Here is a 14143-nt window from a genome sequence, read left to right as displayed (position 1 = left end):
ATTCAAAAAAGGAAATATTTTATGACTTAAAGCCGTGTTTATCCAAATAATCACACTGTTGTTTAAAACTACCGTCATCACTTTATCACGATCATGTTCTTATTGGTATGGACACAATATTGTATTTATCGACCCGAACATAACTTGGCTTAGTAACGCTTTGATTTACCGCTAAATCGCGCAAAACACAATATTTTGCAAAAAAAAAAACCAAGTTTATCTTGTAGTTTACGTTTATTTTAGATAGATGGCATTGATACCTCAATTTATGAAAAATTTCGTTTAGTAACGGTATTACTTTAAAGGTGCGATTTGTCAAAATTATTTGTACTTAATCTTGTCCTGTACGTTATATTTTTTTAAGTATTGTGTTTTTTTTAATTGTATTATTCTTGTGGTGTAATGGTCAAAAAGGGGGAATAAACGTTTATATTTATTTAATTAATTTTATGTTACATTTTCAGGGTTTTCATCAGTATGTATTTGGAGCACACATGAGTCTCAAAAAAAAGGCCTTAAAAGGAAAACTTATCTCTCAAAACTTATGAGACTGAATTGAAATAATGTCATAAAAATAAAAGTTGTGATAAATATGTATCTGTTTGTAATTATAAATCCTGGTTTATGTTTAATATTGTGGGTAAATTCAAGCAGTGGAGACGTCGGCGTCATACTAAACAAGTTTGCGGATGACATCTTCATGAGGCTTAGTCTAAAGCCGGTGCCAGACATGGGCTTCAAAGTTTGAGCAAACTTTGCACAAATAGGAAAATGCCAGCAATTAACTTTGCACAAATAGGCAAATGTAATGGAGACACTTCCCATGGATATTTGTATTTGCGCATTTGATGTATTCGCCAAACAATCACCATGTGTAAACGGTATGTTTGACAAATATAGGCCTTATTTGACAAATATGACCAATACCAAATAGGTACACGTATTGTAGTGTAGTGTATACCTTTATCGGTTTTTGTCTGTTAGTTTTTATTTCAGCCAGACAGCCACACGTAAAATGATGTATAGCTATGTCCACATTATGCAATTTCATCTTCAATTTTCGTTATCATCTTTTTATTCAACTTTCGTTTGGCATATTCAATAATTAGGTAAGTATTTAAAAAATATATTATTGATTTTTTAATGTAAGTATTTTGAAACCTTATTATCAATAATATTGATATTTAATGCAAGAACCTTAAAAAATGTTTTTTCAATTAATTATAAACAATGAGGGATTTTCCTATATTTTTAATTTGATTGACAAACAGTTTCCTTTTTAGTAACTAGATGGCGGTGGTGGTATTACCGATAGACAACTATCGGTAATACCAGGGAATACCATCAATAATTGCTACAAAACTGGGCAAAAGAATGTAAAACTTGATACATTTCAACTTGAAAAAGACGCAATAATATAATGAATAGGATAATAAAGTTATTATAACGATGTTTTAGATAAAATTCACGGAAGAAATAGCCCTATTTACCGATATTCACACCAAATGTCACAGGAATTATACATTTTGGTTTTGACAACATCTTACCTGCACTTGTGCAAGATAACGGATATTTAATGGCTAATATTTTACCAATAATGAATATCAAAAACCCAAATAACACAATTTGGGAAAAAATAATAAAAACCACACCAACAATAAAAAGTAGAAGAAGTTTGAAAGTGACATGCCCACCAAAACTCTTTCAGTTGTCAAGTTTCAGTTTGACAAGTTTTTATTATGTCAGCGTGTTCCTAAACTATTACCAGTGTACTGGCCTAATCGCTTAGGCCAATGACCGCTTAGGTTTAAGATATTTTGATTTATGTCACACTTGACAGTACACTGATATTTTTTGGAAACACACCCAATGATGAAAAACTCAAAGCAGATATGTTACCACCGCGCGCGTTGTGAAGATTCAAATACGACCCAATTGGGCCGTCTGTTGTTTAGTCAGCATCGAGCGCAGTCACGAACGTGCTGCGTCTTGTCTTACCTAAATAAATTGAAAATGACGTCGTCCGTGTTTCGAAAATATTCCAATTATGACTCGAAAGTAAACCAAACACATGGAATCTCTTACCACATGTTTTGATTGCAATAAATACCTCGATTATTTACATTTTCAATTATTTTTTCGAACAATCTGGAAATAATCGAATTTCGTCATAGCTCAGGCGAAGAAAGAGACAGCGATACGATTCGACGTTTAAAAATAGAACTGTCTCTTTTATGTACATGGTTTTTCGTATCGTTTGTTTCATTTAATTTGTCAATGTTTGTAATTTTGAATTTGAAAATTGTTCGGAAGAGATTGAAGCCGGAAAATAGTATGGATGTAACATATCTGTTTAAGTACAATATCATTGAACACAACCCATATGTAGTCAGTGATGCCAACCTGCAGATAATTTCAGATCGGTGAGGAACCAATAGAAAATCTAGAAGTGTCTATCCTTACGCCATCTAGTTAAGATTGTTAAAATTAAAAAATATAAATGAAAATCCCTCATTAAAAATTCATGAAATATAAATAAAGTCATGTGACTTATAAACACGCCATGATTGAGATGTGACGTCACAATGTTAAATACTAAATACATTTCAATAGTATACGGCAATATTACCCTAATATTTACGCAACGAACTTTTTACTTTAGGCATACCAGGCAGCCCCCAATTAAGTAACTCTATTCTATTTATTACATTTTTCATAATGTCTTTAAAAATTCAAAAGTCAAAATTTCGACCTTAAGTAATGAAGTTCATGTTCATCAAAACAAAAGGGTGGGGCTTATTTATATGTGTTGCATTATGCATAATTCAGTTTAAAGTTATACAGAGCGATAAGCGGTTATAGCTAAGATAAAATTATCAATGACATTAAGATAAACTCCCTCATGTAATTATTATTCATTGCTTTTGTAGCATGTCTTGAGTATAGTAGTTGAGTAGACTATAGAGTCGAAAAATTTTGATGGGATCGGAAGTCGGAACGGCACCTTAAGTTTATGTCCACAGTTTGTCTATACTTTCGCATTTCTACTGGTGAGTGGTGGCCATGCTAGGGCTACTTACTGAGGCTCTTGTAGTTGAACGCGCTTCGGATATTTAAAAACTTCCATTTAATATACACCCGTTCTCTTAATATGCTCGCTGCAATATGGCTGCAATAGGAACGGGCGATTTTGACATGGTACGTTCCCAATGCAAACAAAATTAAATCCTCATGAGTTAGCCGAAGGAATACAATAAAAAGAAAATAAAATCGAGTGCGTATAGACAATGATACAGATGTAGAATGTAGGTAATCCCATAAAGTTAATATTCCTTTCCGCTAGGTATATTAACTTTATGGGTAATCCGTAATATATGTAAGTAAACTGTTCGAAATATATTTTGTGCTACTTCAAACGATGTTCTTATCACGCAATCCAAAATACCTAGTTGCCCATTGATAGATCGTAGGAATCAACTTTTCTGATAGTACCTGGGGAATAGGAAGCGCTATGGAGAGTGGATGAAAGGAGCACTAATTTCTTTTCACTGGGTGGTGTAAAATGAAATGAATTGACCAAACATAGTACCGACCAAAATAGCATTAAAGAAGAGAGTAGGTCCTACTCAGTAGGACATAAAGTCGGCAGCACAAAACGGAGTGACATGAGACATCTGAAAGCCCCTTTCTGAGGCACTGGATCCATGCATATGTGTATTGTGTGCCCGAAGCGGCAGATTATTTTCGCCTTCCTTTACATAAAACTATAGTTATTTACCCCGGCCGCAACTTATCCGAATTACTGATCAGGAAAATTCGGACGCCCCGCCCTGCTCATACGTTTTGACACGTCAGAATTCTGATAGTTTGCGGGGTCCTCAACAAAATGTATGAACAGAGTGGGTTCCGGCGGGCGTCCGAATTTTTCTGATCAGTAATTTCGGATAATGTGCCTGAGCTAGGTTTGTTGGGGGATAATGGGTGGAATATTTAAACGTAAAATATTGTAATATTTCCACTGTCCAGCCTGAAGTAGGTTGAAAGGTAAAATTCAATCACTAGGTGATGCATGGCTATACCTAATGGCTAGGTTAAAAGATAGGAAGAGAAGGCCGATGCTCTCGCCGGCAAGTTGAGGGAGATATTTGGAGAGGAGGAGGTACGCATTTCCCGACCGCAAAAGTGCGCCGAGATGCGTGTCACAAGTCTGGATGACTCGGCCTCCGCGGATAAGATTGCAGCCGCCATTGCAGTACCTATCGGGTGGCTGCAAAGTCAACGAAGTAAAGGTCGGCGAGATTCGCTTAAACCGAAGTGGTCGAGGAATGGCCTGGGTCAAGTGTCTAGTCGAGGCCGCGAAGCGGCTGACTGCAACGCCGGCTGAGCTAGCGGCGGCGGTACTTAGGATGAGTCGTAAAAACACGGCTCCCGGTCTCGATGGCGTGCCAGGTCGTGCGTGGGCCCTGGCGATGAAGCACTTAGAGTCAAGGGTACTACTAAGGTTTTGACCAATTGCCTGGTCCAGGGCCGAGTTCCCCGATTATGGAAGACGGGTAAATTAGTGCTTCTTAAGAAAAATAGGCGTCCCAATTCGGTTTTCGCTCGGGCCAGTCTACAATTGGGGCGGTCGCTCGTCTGAGAGATATTACGGAAGAGGAGGTGAGCCAGGGTGGTGTAGTGTTGGTTGTGTCTTTGGATATATCAAACGCTTTTAACTCACTGCCCTGGTCCACAAGAAAAATTGGCCTACGACGCCACGGCGTTAAAAAGTACCTGCAAAGGACGATTGGCAGTTACCTCTCGGAGCGGTCAGTGCAGTTCGCGACTCAGGAGGGTTGGGAGGAGCAAGAGGTTGACTGTGGTGTTCCGCAGGGTTCCGCTGTTGGTCCGACCTTGTGGAACATTGGATACGACCCGGTATTGAGAGGCACCTACCTCCGGGGCATAGAGTTGGTCGGCAACGCTGATGATGCAGCCGTCGTTTATCGTGGCAAAACCTACCGCGATTTGTTGATACTTGCTACGGCGGCTGTGGCGCAAGTGGTTAATCGGTTAGAGCACTCGGCCTAACGGTGGCCCTAGATAAATCCAAGGCCCTGTGTTTTCACAGGCCAAGGAATCTGCCTCCACCGGATTTGGCTGTGGTTGTGAGTGGAACTACTATAAAAGTTACTCCCACACTCACATATTTGGGACTCATCCTAGACGGTCGATGGTCCTTCTAGGATGAGTCCCAAATATGTGAGGTAAGGAGCACTTTCGTCAGCTTTCTGACAGGGTGACCAAATCCGCAGGGGCCTTGGCATCGTTGCTCCCGAACCTCGGAGGCCCAAATTTAGCATGTCGGCGCCTGTACATGGGCGTTATCCGCTCCATGTCCCATGTATGGAGCTCCAATTTGGGCTGGGAGACTGTCGGCCGTCAACTGGGGCGGTTGCAAAGAGTGATGGCGACGCGAGCGGTGCGTGGGCATCGTACCATCTCCTGCGATGCGGCATGCCTACTCGCTGGGAGTGTCCCGTGGGACATTGACGTAGAAGCTCTTGCCGACGTTTATTGGCGTTGCGCAGCGGATCGCGCGGGGGGCAGCAACCCCCTCCCGGACGTCGTGCGTCGGTGGAGGGCTGAGGCGAGCGAGAGGTCGTTAGACCTTTGGGCGGAGCGTTTGCAGGAACCGCTGATAAGCGTCGTTCTGATAGAAGCAATCCGCTCACTATTTAAAGAGTGGGTAAAACGGAGACACGGAGCACTCTCCTTCCATCTGACACAGATGCTGACCGGGCACGGCTGCTTTGGTCGGTACCTGTGCCAGATCGCGAGGAGAGAGAGTGACACAAGGTGTCACCACTGCCTTAACGAAATGGACACGGCCGAACACACATTGTCGACCTGTCCATCTTAGATGGAACAACGCGCCGCCTTTACGGCTTCCATTGGAGTGGATCTCTCCCTGCCAGCAATAATCCGGGCAATGTTGAGCAGCGAGATTGCGTGGCAGGCGGTGAATGACTTTGCCCAGGATGTCATCACTGCAAAGGAGGAGGCCGAGCGCAGGAGAGAACGGGAGGCGTTCGACCCCTTGAGACGGCCGAGGAGAAGACGCGCACCACGGGATGGCCGCAGCGCCTTGCTTTAGCTAGGATACTCGGGGTGGTAGTGTGGGGATACCGCCGCCCATTACACCGAGTTCCAGAGAGAGCCGTGATGCACATGGTGCTCCTGCACATCGCGGCCACCGTGTGGGCTTTTCAAGGCCACCTCGCGAGGAGACCTAGAAAAGCCTGCATGTTTTGATGGGTCTGACACAGACAACCGTTGGTGAAGTTGCGGTGGGTTGATCGTGCCCGTAACTTTGCCTAAGCGGTGAGTGGAGCACCATGGGATTTTAGTGGGTAGTTCCTCGGAGAGTTCCACATACCCCGGCCGATGTCCCAAATCCGCCGGGGATGCGTAATGCATTTCCCCATGTAAAAAAAAAGTTAAAAGATAGGAATAAATCAATTTTGCCGCCCCTCATTTGCCACTCTGGGCAAAATATGCCCGGCTCGCCCCCTCTTAGATCGGGCCCTGAATCAGTACCTTAATTACCAACTAAGGATCAATTCAGACCGCAACGCGATCAATAGGTTCGAACCAACGCTGTTATATTTATATACTTGTCACATTGTGGTCCAAGCCTAGAAACTAGTCTCTAACTGAGCTCTAACTCTCTAGATTAATCATTGAATTATTTTTTGTGATACGCCTCGCGGTTCTAAAGCGGGCTAAAATGGTCGCTTTGAAGAATCATAATAATTATAATTCATTTTTCTAAAATCGCAAAATGCAACTCTGCTTGCAATTCATTTCTGTATTTTTTTACTGATTTGACATTTATCAGTTTGACAGTTTTGACAATTCATTTGCTGACTTGATTGAGAGGAAGTGCTAAATGCTACGAAGCTTAATGTGACCATTTTAGCCCCGCAGACCATACCGACTATTTAAGTGCATCACATACGGATGCCGAAATATAAAATATTATAGTATCTTAGGCTATCACACACGGCTAAGATACGATATTGTTAAAAATCATTTCCTTACGAGTTTGCGTTGGTGCCACACGTATTCCTTGTTAGAGTTCTATATCCTGTATATAGAATGATTGACTACGAGTGATATACATAAAAAAATAAAAACCTGCGGTGAATTTAACCTTTATCAAGATCTGTCAACGACGAAGTTTCAGGAGTATTCCCTTTTGGACGCGGCACGGAGCATCTCACTATATTTAGTGCGTCCGATCATCGATGAGCCTGCTGCCCGACTAAAAAACACCCTGTATTCATAAAGATGTATATATTTCGCATCTTAAGATAACATATTAAGATACGAAATAAGTATATATTTCCATATCGCTCGGTATCTTAAGATACAAAAAATGAAATATAAATTAACTTCGTCGTGTGTTATGGATCATAGGATTTTATGGTGAGCGATATTCTAAAATATGCTCTAAGATAGGGTATACATATATTTTATATAATCGTCACCGTCTGTGACGCCCTTAATTCATTATTTTTACGCAGTCAATGCACCATAACGGAAATATTTGGGTACGATTCCGATGTTTAGGATTTTATTAATATCTCTTATCTGGGTTAAGTTCACGTTATTTTTAGATGGCAACAAATATTTTTAATAACTTTATTTTTTTAATTCTTCATAGATACTGATGATAAGCTATATCAACAGTAAAACTAAGTGAAAATAAAATAAGTAAGTATAATTTATCATTACATTATTATAATATGTCACGTATGTAGATTTACAGAGTTCTCCGTGAAAATAACAGCGCTGTAAGAGTCGACCTTTTTGTCTTTTATGTTTTTATGAGTTAAGTATAAGACGGTACTGATAGCTTTCACAAAAAAGAGGAAGTTGGAGGGACTATGACCCCCAACACTCTTCGGGAAAACTATTAAGTTTGCGGGTGAAGTAAAATATTTAAGAGTAGACAAAGGACTCACTCGGAATAAGCACATCGAGTATATTACGAAAAAGCTAGATGTTCCTGTTGGAAGCTTATCAGCTCTAAATGGGGTATTCGGCCGAAGGCAATGCTATGGCTATATACAGTCGTAGTGACACCGATTACCACATATGGCTGCGTAGTATGGTTAATTATTATTTTTAACAAAAAATTAAAACCGACTTCCAAGGTAAAAACAATAATAACATCCATATAATATGAACTAAAATGTATTAAATAACTAGATGATGCCCGTAACGTCCGTTGCGCCAAAATTCGTTTATCGCGCGGGAACCATACATTTTTCCGGGATGAAAACTACCCTATGTCCTTTCCCGGGACTTAAAGTATCTCCATGCCAAATTTCAGCAAAATCGGTTCAGCGGTTTGAGCGTGAAGAGGTAACAGACAGACAGACAGACACACTTTCGCATTTATAATATTAGTATGGATTTTTCTTATCTAATAGTGCTTTTTCCGAATTTGGCTAAACCTCAACTATTTCTGTACTCAATCTTCATCATTTTGAAGTCGGTACCAGATAGCTAAATTTTCAGTTCTCTGACAGAATATTTGAAACTTTTGGAACTGGCACCGACTTCAAAATTATGAAGATTGAGTACAGAAATAGTTGAGGTTTAGCCGAATTCGGAAAAAAGCACTATTAGATAAGAAAAATTAGTAATACATTTTAGTTAATATTATATGGATGTTATTATTGTTTTTACCTTGGAAGTCGGTTTTAATTTTTTGTTAAAAATAATAATTTCACTCTTTTTAGTTACCTAGTAAACCATCGCGTATATTTAATAAGTACTAGCTTTTGCCCGCGGCTTCGCTCGCGTGGAATTTGATCGTGTACGATACGAATATTCTTGCATATCTCCTTTAGAAACATGATGTTTTTCCAAGACCAAAAGTAGCCTATGTTACTCTCCATCCTTTCAACTAAGTCGATGCCAAAAGTTAGGCTGCGAAGAAAGGACAAACAAACAAACAAACAAATACACTTTCGCATTTATAATATTGGTATGGATAGCTGTTTGCCGCGACTTCGTAGGCGTTAGCGTAGTATAATAACGGAAATGGATAATTCCCTCCTTTTTATGGTCCCTTACTCAAATGGTAAAAACGGAACCCGATTACAAAGATATAATACCAGCCTGTCCGTCTGTCCATATCCAGGCAAAGCCTCCCTCATATTAATCAAATGACACACGAAATCTGTATGTTTAGTTTTGGTTAGATTAATTTCACATTTAATAAATAACTTACGTTGATTCTAAAGTAGGAGAATTAAAACTCAACACTAACGACGCAACACTCAAAATAGTGTTGCGTCGTTAGTGTTGAGTTACTTAGCAACATTACCAGGAGGGGGGGAGGGGGGTTTGGGGGTTCCCAGCCTCCCCCAAGTCAGGGCAGTCGCAAAGCCTCCCGCATATTTATCAAATGACACGCAAACTCTGCATGTTTAGTTTTGGTTAGATTTAAAACTCGACACTAACGACCCAATAATTAGCAAAATTACCAGGAGGGGGGGGGGGGGGGGGGGGGGGGAATTGTCGCGGCGCAGATGCTAAGTTTGAATAAGGCATATATATATCTGCAAAAACCGTATTCAAATCGGATCAGTACTTTTCGTGTTAAAGAAAAAAGTTTTATACAAAATCTTGCCCCCTCTTTTGTCCCCTTAGAGAGGTGGGGGGAAATTTTTTTACACCAGATATTTAATTGGAAAATACGGTTTATAATATGATGTAACTTTATTAAAGAAAAAAGTTTGATACAAAATCTGCCCCCTCTTTAGTCCCCTTTGAGGGGTGGGGGGAGGGGGGAATTTTATATACCAGACACCAGACATGAAGTTCGAAGAAGACAAATATATCTGCGAAAACCATATTCAAATCGGATCAGTAGTTTTCATGTTAAAAAAAAAAGTTTGATACAAAATTTCCCCCTCTTTGGCCCCCATAAAGGGGTGGGGGAAAAATTTTATACACCAGATGTTAAATTGGAAAATACAGTTAATATTATGAAGTTAGTCCAGTCCAGTGAAGAAAAAAGTTTGATACAAAATTTGACCCCCTCTTTGGTCCCCTTAGAGGGGTGAGGGGGGAAAAATTTATACACCAGATGTTAAGTTGGAAGAAGATAAATATATCTGCGAAAACCGTATTCAAATCGGATCAGTAGTTTTCGTGTTAAAGAAAAAAGTTTGGTACAAAATCTTACCCCCTCTTTTGACCCCTTAGAGAAGTGGGGGGAAAAAATTTTGTACACCAGATGTTAAGTTGGAAGAAGACAAATATATCTGCGAAAACCGCATTCAAATCGTATCAGTAGTTTTCGTGTGATGCTGGAACAAACATACAACATATAAACTTGCATAGGAATTCGATCTGTATATTATGTATCAAAATCGTGTAAATATAAACGAAGTATTTTTTATACTAATTGCGATTGTGTTTCTTATTCCTATTACGATGTAGATTAGCTATGTATGTCTACACTGCACTTTCATCTTCAATTTTCGTCATCTTCTTTCATTCAACTTTCGTATTGGCGCATTCAATAATTGAATGCGTCAAAGAACGCAACGCCAACATTGTAATTTTTTTTGTTCAGTTGAAAAGTCTGTCAGCTTATTGTAACATGTGCGACGAGAAAATTTATATTTTTTAATGTCAAATGTGTGTCTTACGCTCTGGAGTTAAGGTTGAATTTGTTACTTATGTTCAATTTTGTGGTACTTGAAATATGTATTTTGAAACAACATTAAGTATATATTTTTTTAAATCGCTATGAAATGTACCTAATAAATAAGGGACATAACGTGATGACTGATGATATAATTATGGTGTTGTGTGTATGTCGCAGGGAAAAGAAGATATCAGGGATATCCCGAAATCCCTAGGGATATCACGAAATCGCGGTAGATACCGAATATTCTTGTTTCTTACGTCTTCTTACTAAACAAATCTAGTGATATGTCATTTCACTAAACTAAATCTAGTGAAATGTCAGAAAAGCGGATACCGCCGAATAAAAATCGAGCTACGCATTTCTCTCGCTCGCTCTAATACCCTATCACTATCTTATGGGGCGACTAACCCTAAATTGATGATTTTATAATTCATTTTTATACTTGAAAATAAGCACCGAATTGTTTCATTTTGTAGACATAGATACTACATTATATTTCCGAGAATCAGACCTAGCAAAAACACGATATCTTAAAATTTTCTCGATCAGAAAGACGCATCTAATTTTCACGAATTTTTCATATATTGCCTTAACCGTGCATTAAACTAAGTTAATATTTTAACACATTGTAATAAAATTCTATCATTGAGGAACTGATCTAGCGGATTTTTTAAATGTTACATATTTATCGAGTTATTAGGAAAAAAATAATTTTCTTTTTATTTAAATGAATCCGCGTCGTCCTTTTTCACCTGGCATATGAAAGACGGGCGTGAGTGTGAAGAGCGAAGGACGATTTTTTGCGTTAGTCGCCCTCTTAACGCGAATGGGGCATTATCAGCGTGAAGGGATCTTATTATCGGTATTGAGTTATTAATATCCCCATAACATACATTTAACAGGCTATCGAACCATGCAAGTAACATGCGCGTAAGTCTGGAAAATATTAAAAAATGTTGAAATTCGAGAGTCGTAAAAGGTGATATTTAGAAAATCGCATTCAAACTTAACGTACACGTAATAATTTAACGACTAAAATCACACGAGCCGCGCCAGCTCGAGCGACGCATTTGTTTCACTCCCACTAGTGCCCGTGTGGGTATTAGAGCGAGCAAGAGAAATGCGTAGCTCGATTTTTATTCGGCGGTATCCGCTTTTCTGACATTTCACTAGATTTAGTTTAGTGAAATGACATATCACTAGATTTGTTTAGTAAGAAGACGTAAGAAATAAGAATATTCGGTATCTACCGCAATTTCGTGATATCCCTAGGGATTTCGGGATATCCCTGATATCTTCTTTTCCCTGCGACATGTATATTGTATCCATATACAACCATGTGAGTTGTAACATCGGTGACCCTGACATGGTAGATGATGATGATGAATGTAATTTGCATAGTAGCATATGCTTTCGGTTCTCAAAACAACGCCTAAACCCCCAACTTGTATCTATAAGGAATCCAGAGTTCTCTTAGTATCTTCGGAACCATAGTATACATTGGTGCAAAATCTTGCGTTTTGGTAGCATATATGCTTAGGATGCTTCTCATAAAACCAAAATCACCATATGTTTCCATATAAATTTTGATTAGTTCCCTCGATTACTCATGGATCCCATCATCAGATCACCACTTTTGTGAAAATGGGACCAAATTGGAGTGAAACCTAATATAACAAAACAAAAATTTTGAAAATCGGTTCACAAACGGCGGGGTAGTGGTCAAACATACAAAAATAAAAAATATCCACAGCCGAATATATAACCTCCTCGTTTTTTGGAAGTCGGTTAAAAAGGCTGAACAAGTACCTAAACTGTCGTAAAAATCTGAACAGCGTTCAGAGACTGTCGTGTCTAATAATCACACGGGTGCGCTTCCGTCAACACCTACCGTTTCCCTCGAGGCCCTGAGTGATCAACCTAACTCCGCTTCCTTTGCTTGTTCAGATGGAGGCCAGAAAAGCGGTTTCAGGGCCAGGATGAATTGGGCCTTCAGTCTCCACCCCATTTAGACAGCTGGAACAGTCTCTTCGTGAATCACCCATCATGGACATGCCAGCAGATGCCATGATCAAGGTGAATAGTTTTTCGAAGCAATATTAGGTTCTTATACCTGCCAGGGAGGGCTGGTAACGAAAAATCCCAATTGATGTTCGCCCCAGCGATATAATTTGGTTCACGGATGGATCAACGAAAGACAACCGTGCGGGAGCCGGATTCTACAGGGGCAGGCCACCAAGAGGCAAACATGCCAGTTTGGGGGAGTTTGCGACCGTGTTTCAGGCTGAGATCTACGCAATTATCGGTTGCTTTCTAGAAAGCCTAGAGATGGCACTAGTTAACAATAATATTTTTATCTTCTCTGATAGTCAAGCTGCATTTAAAGCATTGACTGCTGCAGAAGTTGGTTCTGGTATGCATTGAGACGTTGGACATGCTAGGAAGGGACAACAAAATACGTCTAGTATGGGTCCCGGGCCACAGTAACGTCCCCGGCAACGAAACCGCAGACGAACTGGCTAGGCTTGGGACCGAGAGTCTCATAGGTATATGGCCTAGAACCGGTCAGCGGAATATTTCCCAGTACCACAAAGCAAGTGCTCGAGGAATGGGTTCGCGAACTAAGCAGAAAGCAATGGGTTGAGACCCCTGGCCTTGAACACTCCAAGGCACTAATTCTTGGCTTCAACAAGAAACTGTCAGAAATAGTGGTACCATGGGTCAATTAAGAATCCTTACAGAAGCCTAACTATGCACTGCAAGCTCAATAAGCACCTTAACAGAATAGGTGTTAGTAGCTTAACGACTTGCAGATTCTGCGAGGAGGACGAGACACCTATATAATACACCTTCTTCTTGACTGTCCAGCTCTACTACAGAGCAGAAACAGGCACCTGGGTTGCTACGAATACTCATCCACAGAGGAAATTCGTGGCACAAACCCCAACCACATCGTTCAGTTTTTGAGCAGCATTGGGTAATGGGTTGGAGACGGTACTCTAATGCGAAGGAGTAACTATAGATCCTCAAGGGTCGCAGTACCAGGGCTACATGACCTGCCTTCAGCGAAAAAACAAACATTATGTATACAGCTTACACGGTACAACAAGGACATGTCAAACTTATAACATCCCACTGAAAAAAAAGTTGTAAATATCCTCATAATGATAGAAATATTTATCTTACACTTACGTGCCTACTTTACCTATTTACTCCATGTGGCCAGTCGTTGTTTGATAAGTGGCTTTTCCGTCGTATCAGACGAAGATCAGAAAAAAATATGTAACACATGCAAAGCAAAGGGGATTCCCACAAGTTATTCTTCAAACGAGTAATTAACATAAGTACCTATAGTATTGTAAGTATAATGATAATTGTATGCTGCTTATTGTAAGTACACACTACACAGAATTATTTAAATGGTGT

The 14143-nt window shown here is 39.8% G+C and overlaps 1 protein-coding gene across 1 annotated transcript; it reads left to right on the top strand.

Moving 5' to 3' along the window:
• The first annotated feature begins 5374 nt into the window (after window positions 1–5374).
• On the top strand, window positions 5375–5902 carry LOC121739482. The gene has a single exon (XM_042131969.1). The coding sequence runs from the start codon at window positions 5375–5377 to the stop codon at window positions 5900–5902; it is 528 nt and encodes a 175-aa protein (XP_041987903.1).
• Window positions 5903–14143: the final 8241 nt, after the last annotated feature.

The sequence above is a fragment of the Aricia agestis genome, chromosome Z, assembly GCF_905147365.1.
Source record: "Aricia agestis chromosome Z, ilAriAges1.1, whole genome shotgun sequence".
Taxonomy (NCBI): domain Eukaryota; kingdom Metazoa; phylum Arthropoda; class Insecta; order Lepidoptera; family Lycaenidae; genus Aricia; species Aricia agestis.
The sequence above is the reverse complement of the archived record's forward strand: the minus strand, read 5'-3'. Positions and strand labels throughout refer to the sequence as shown.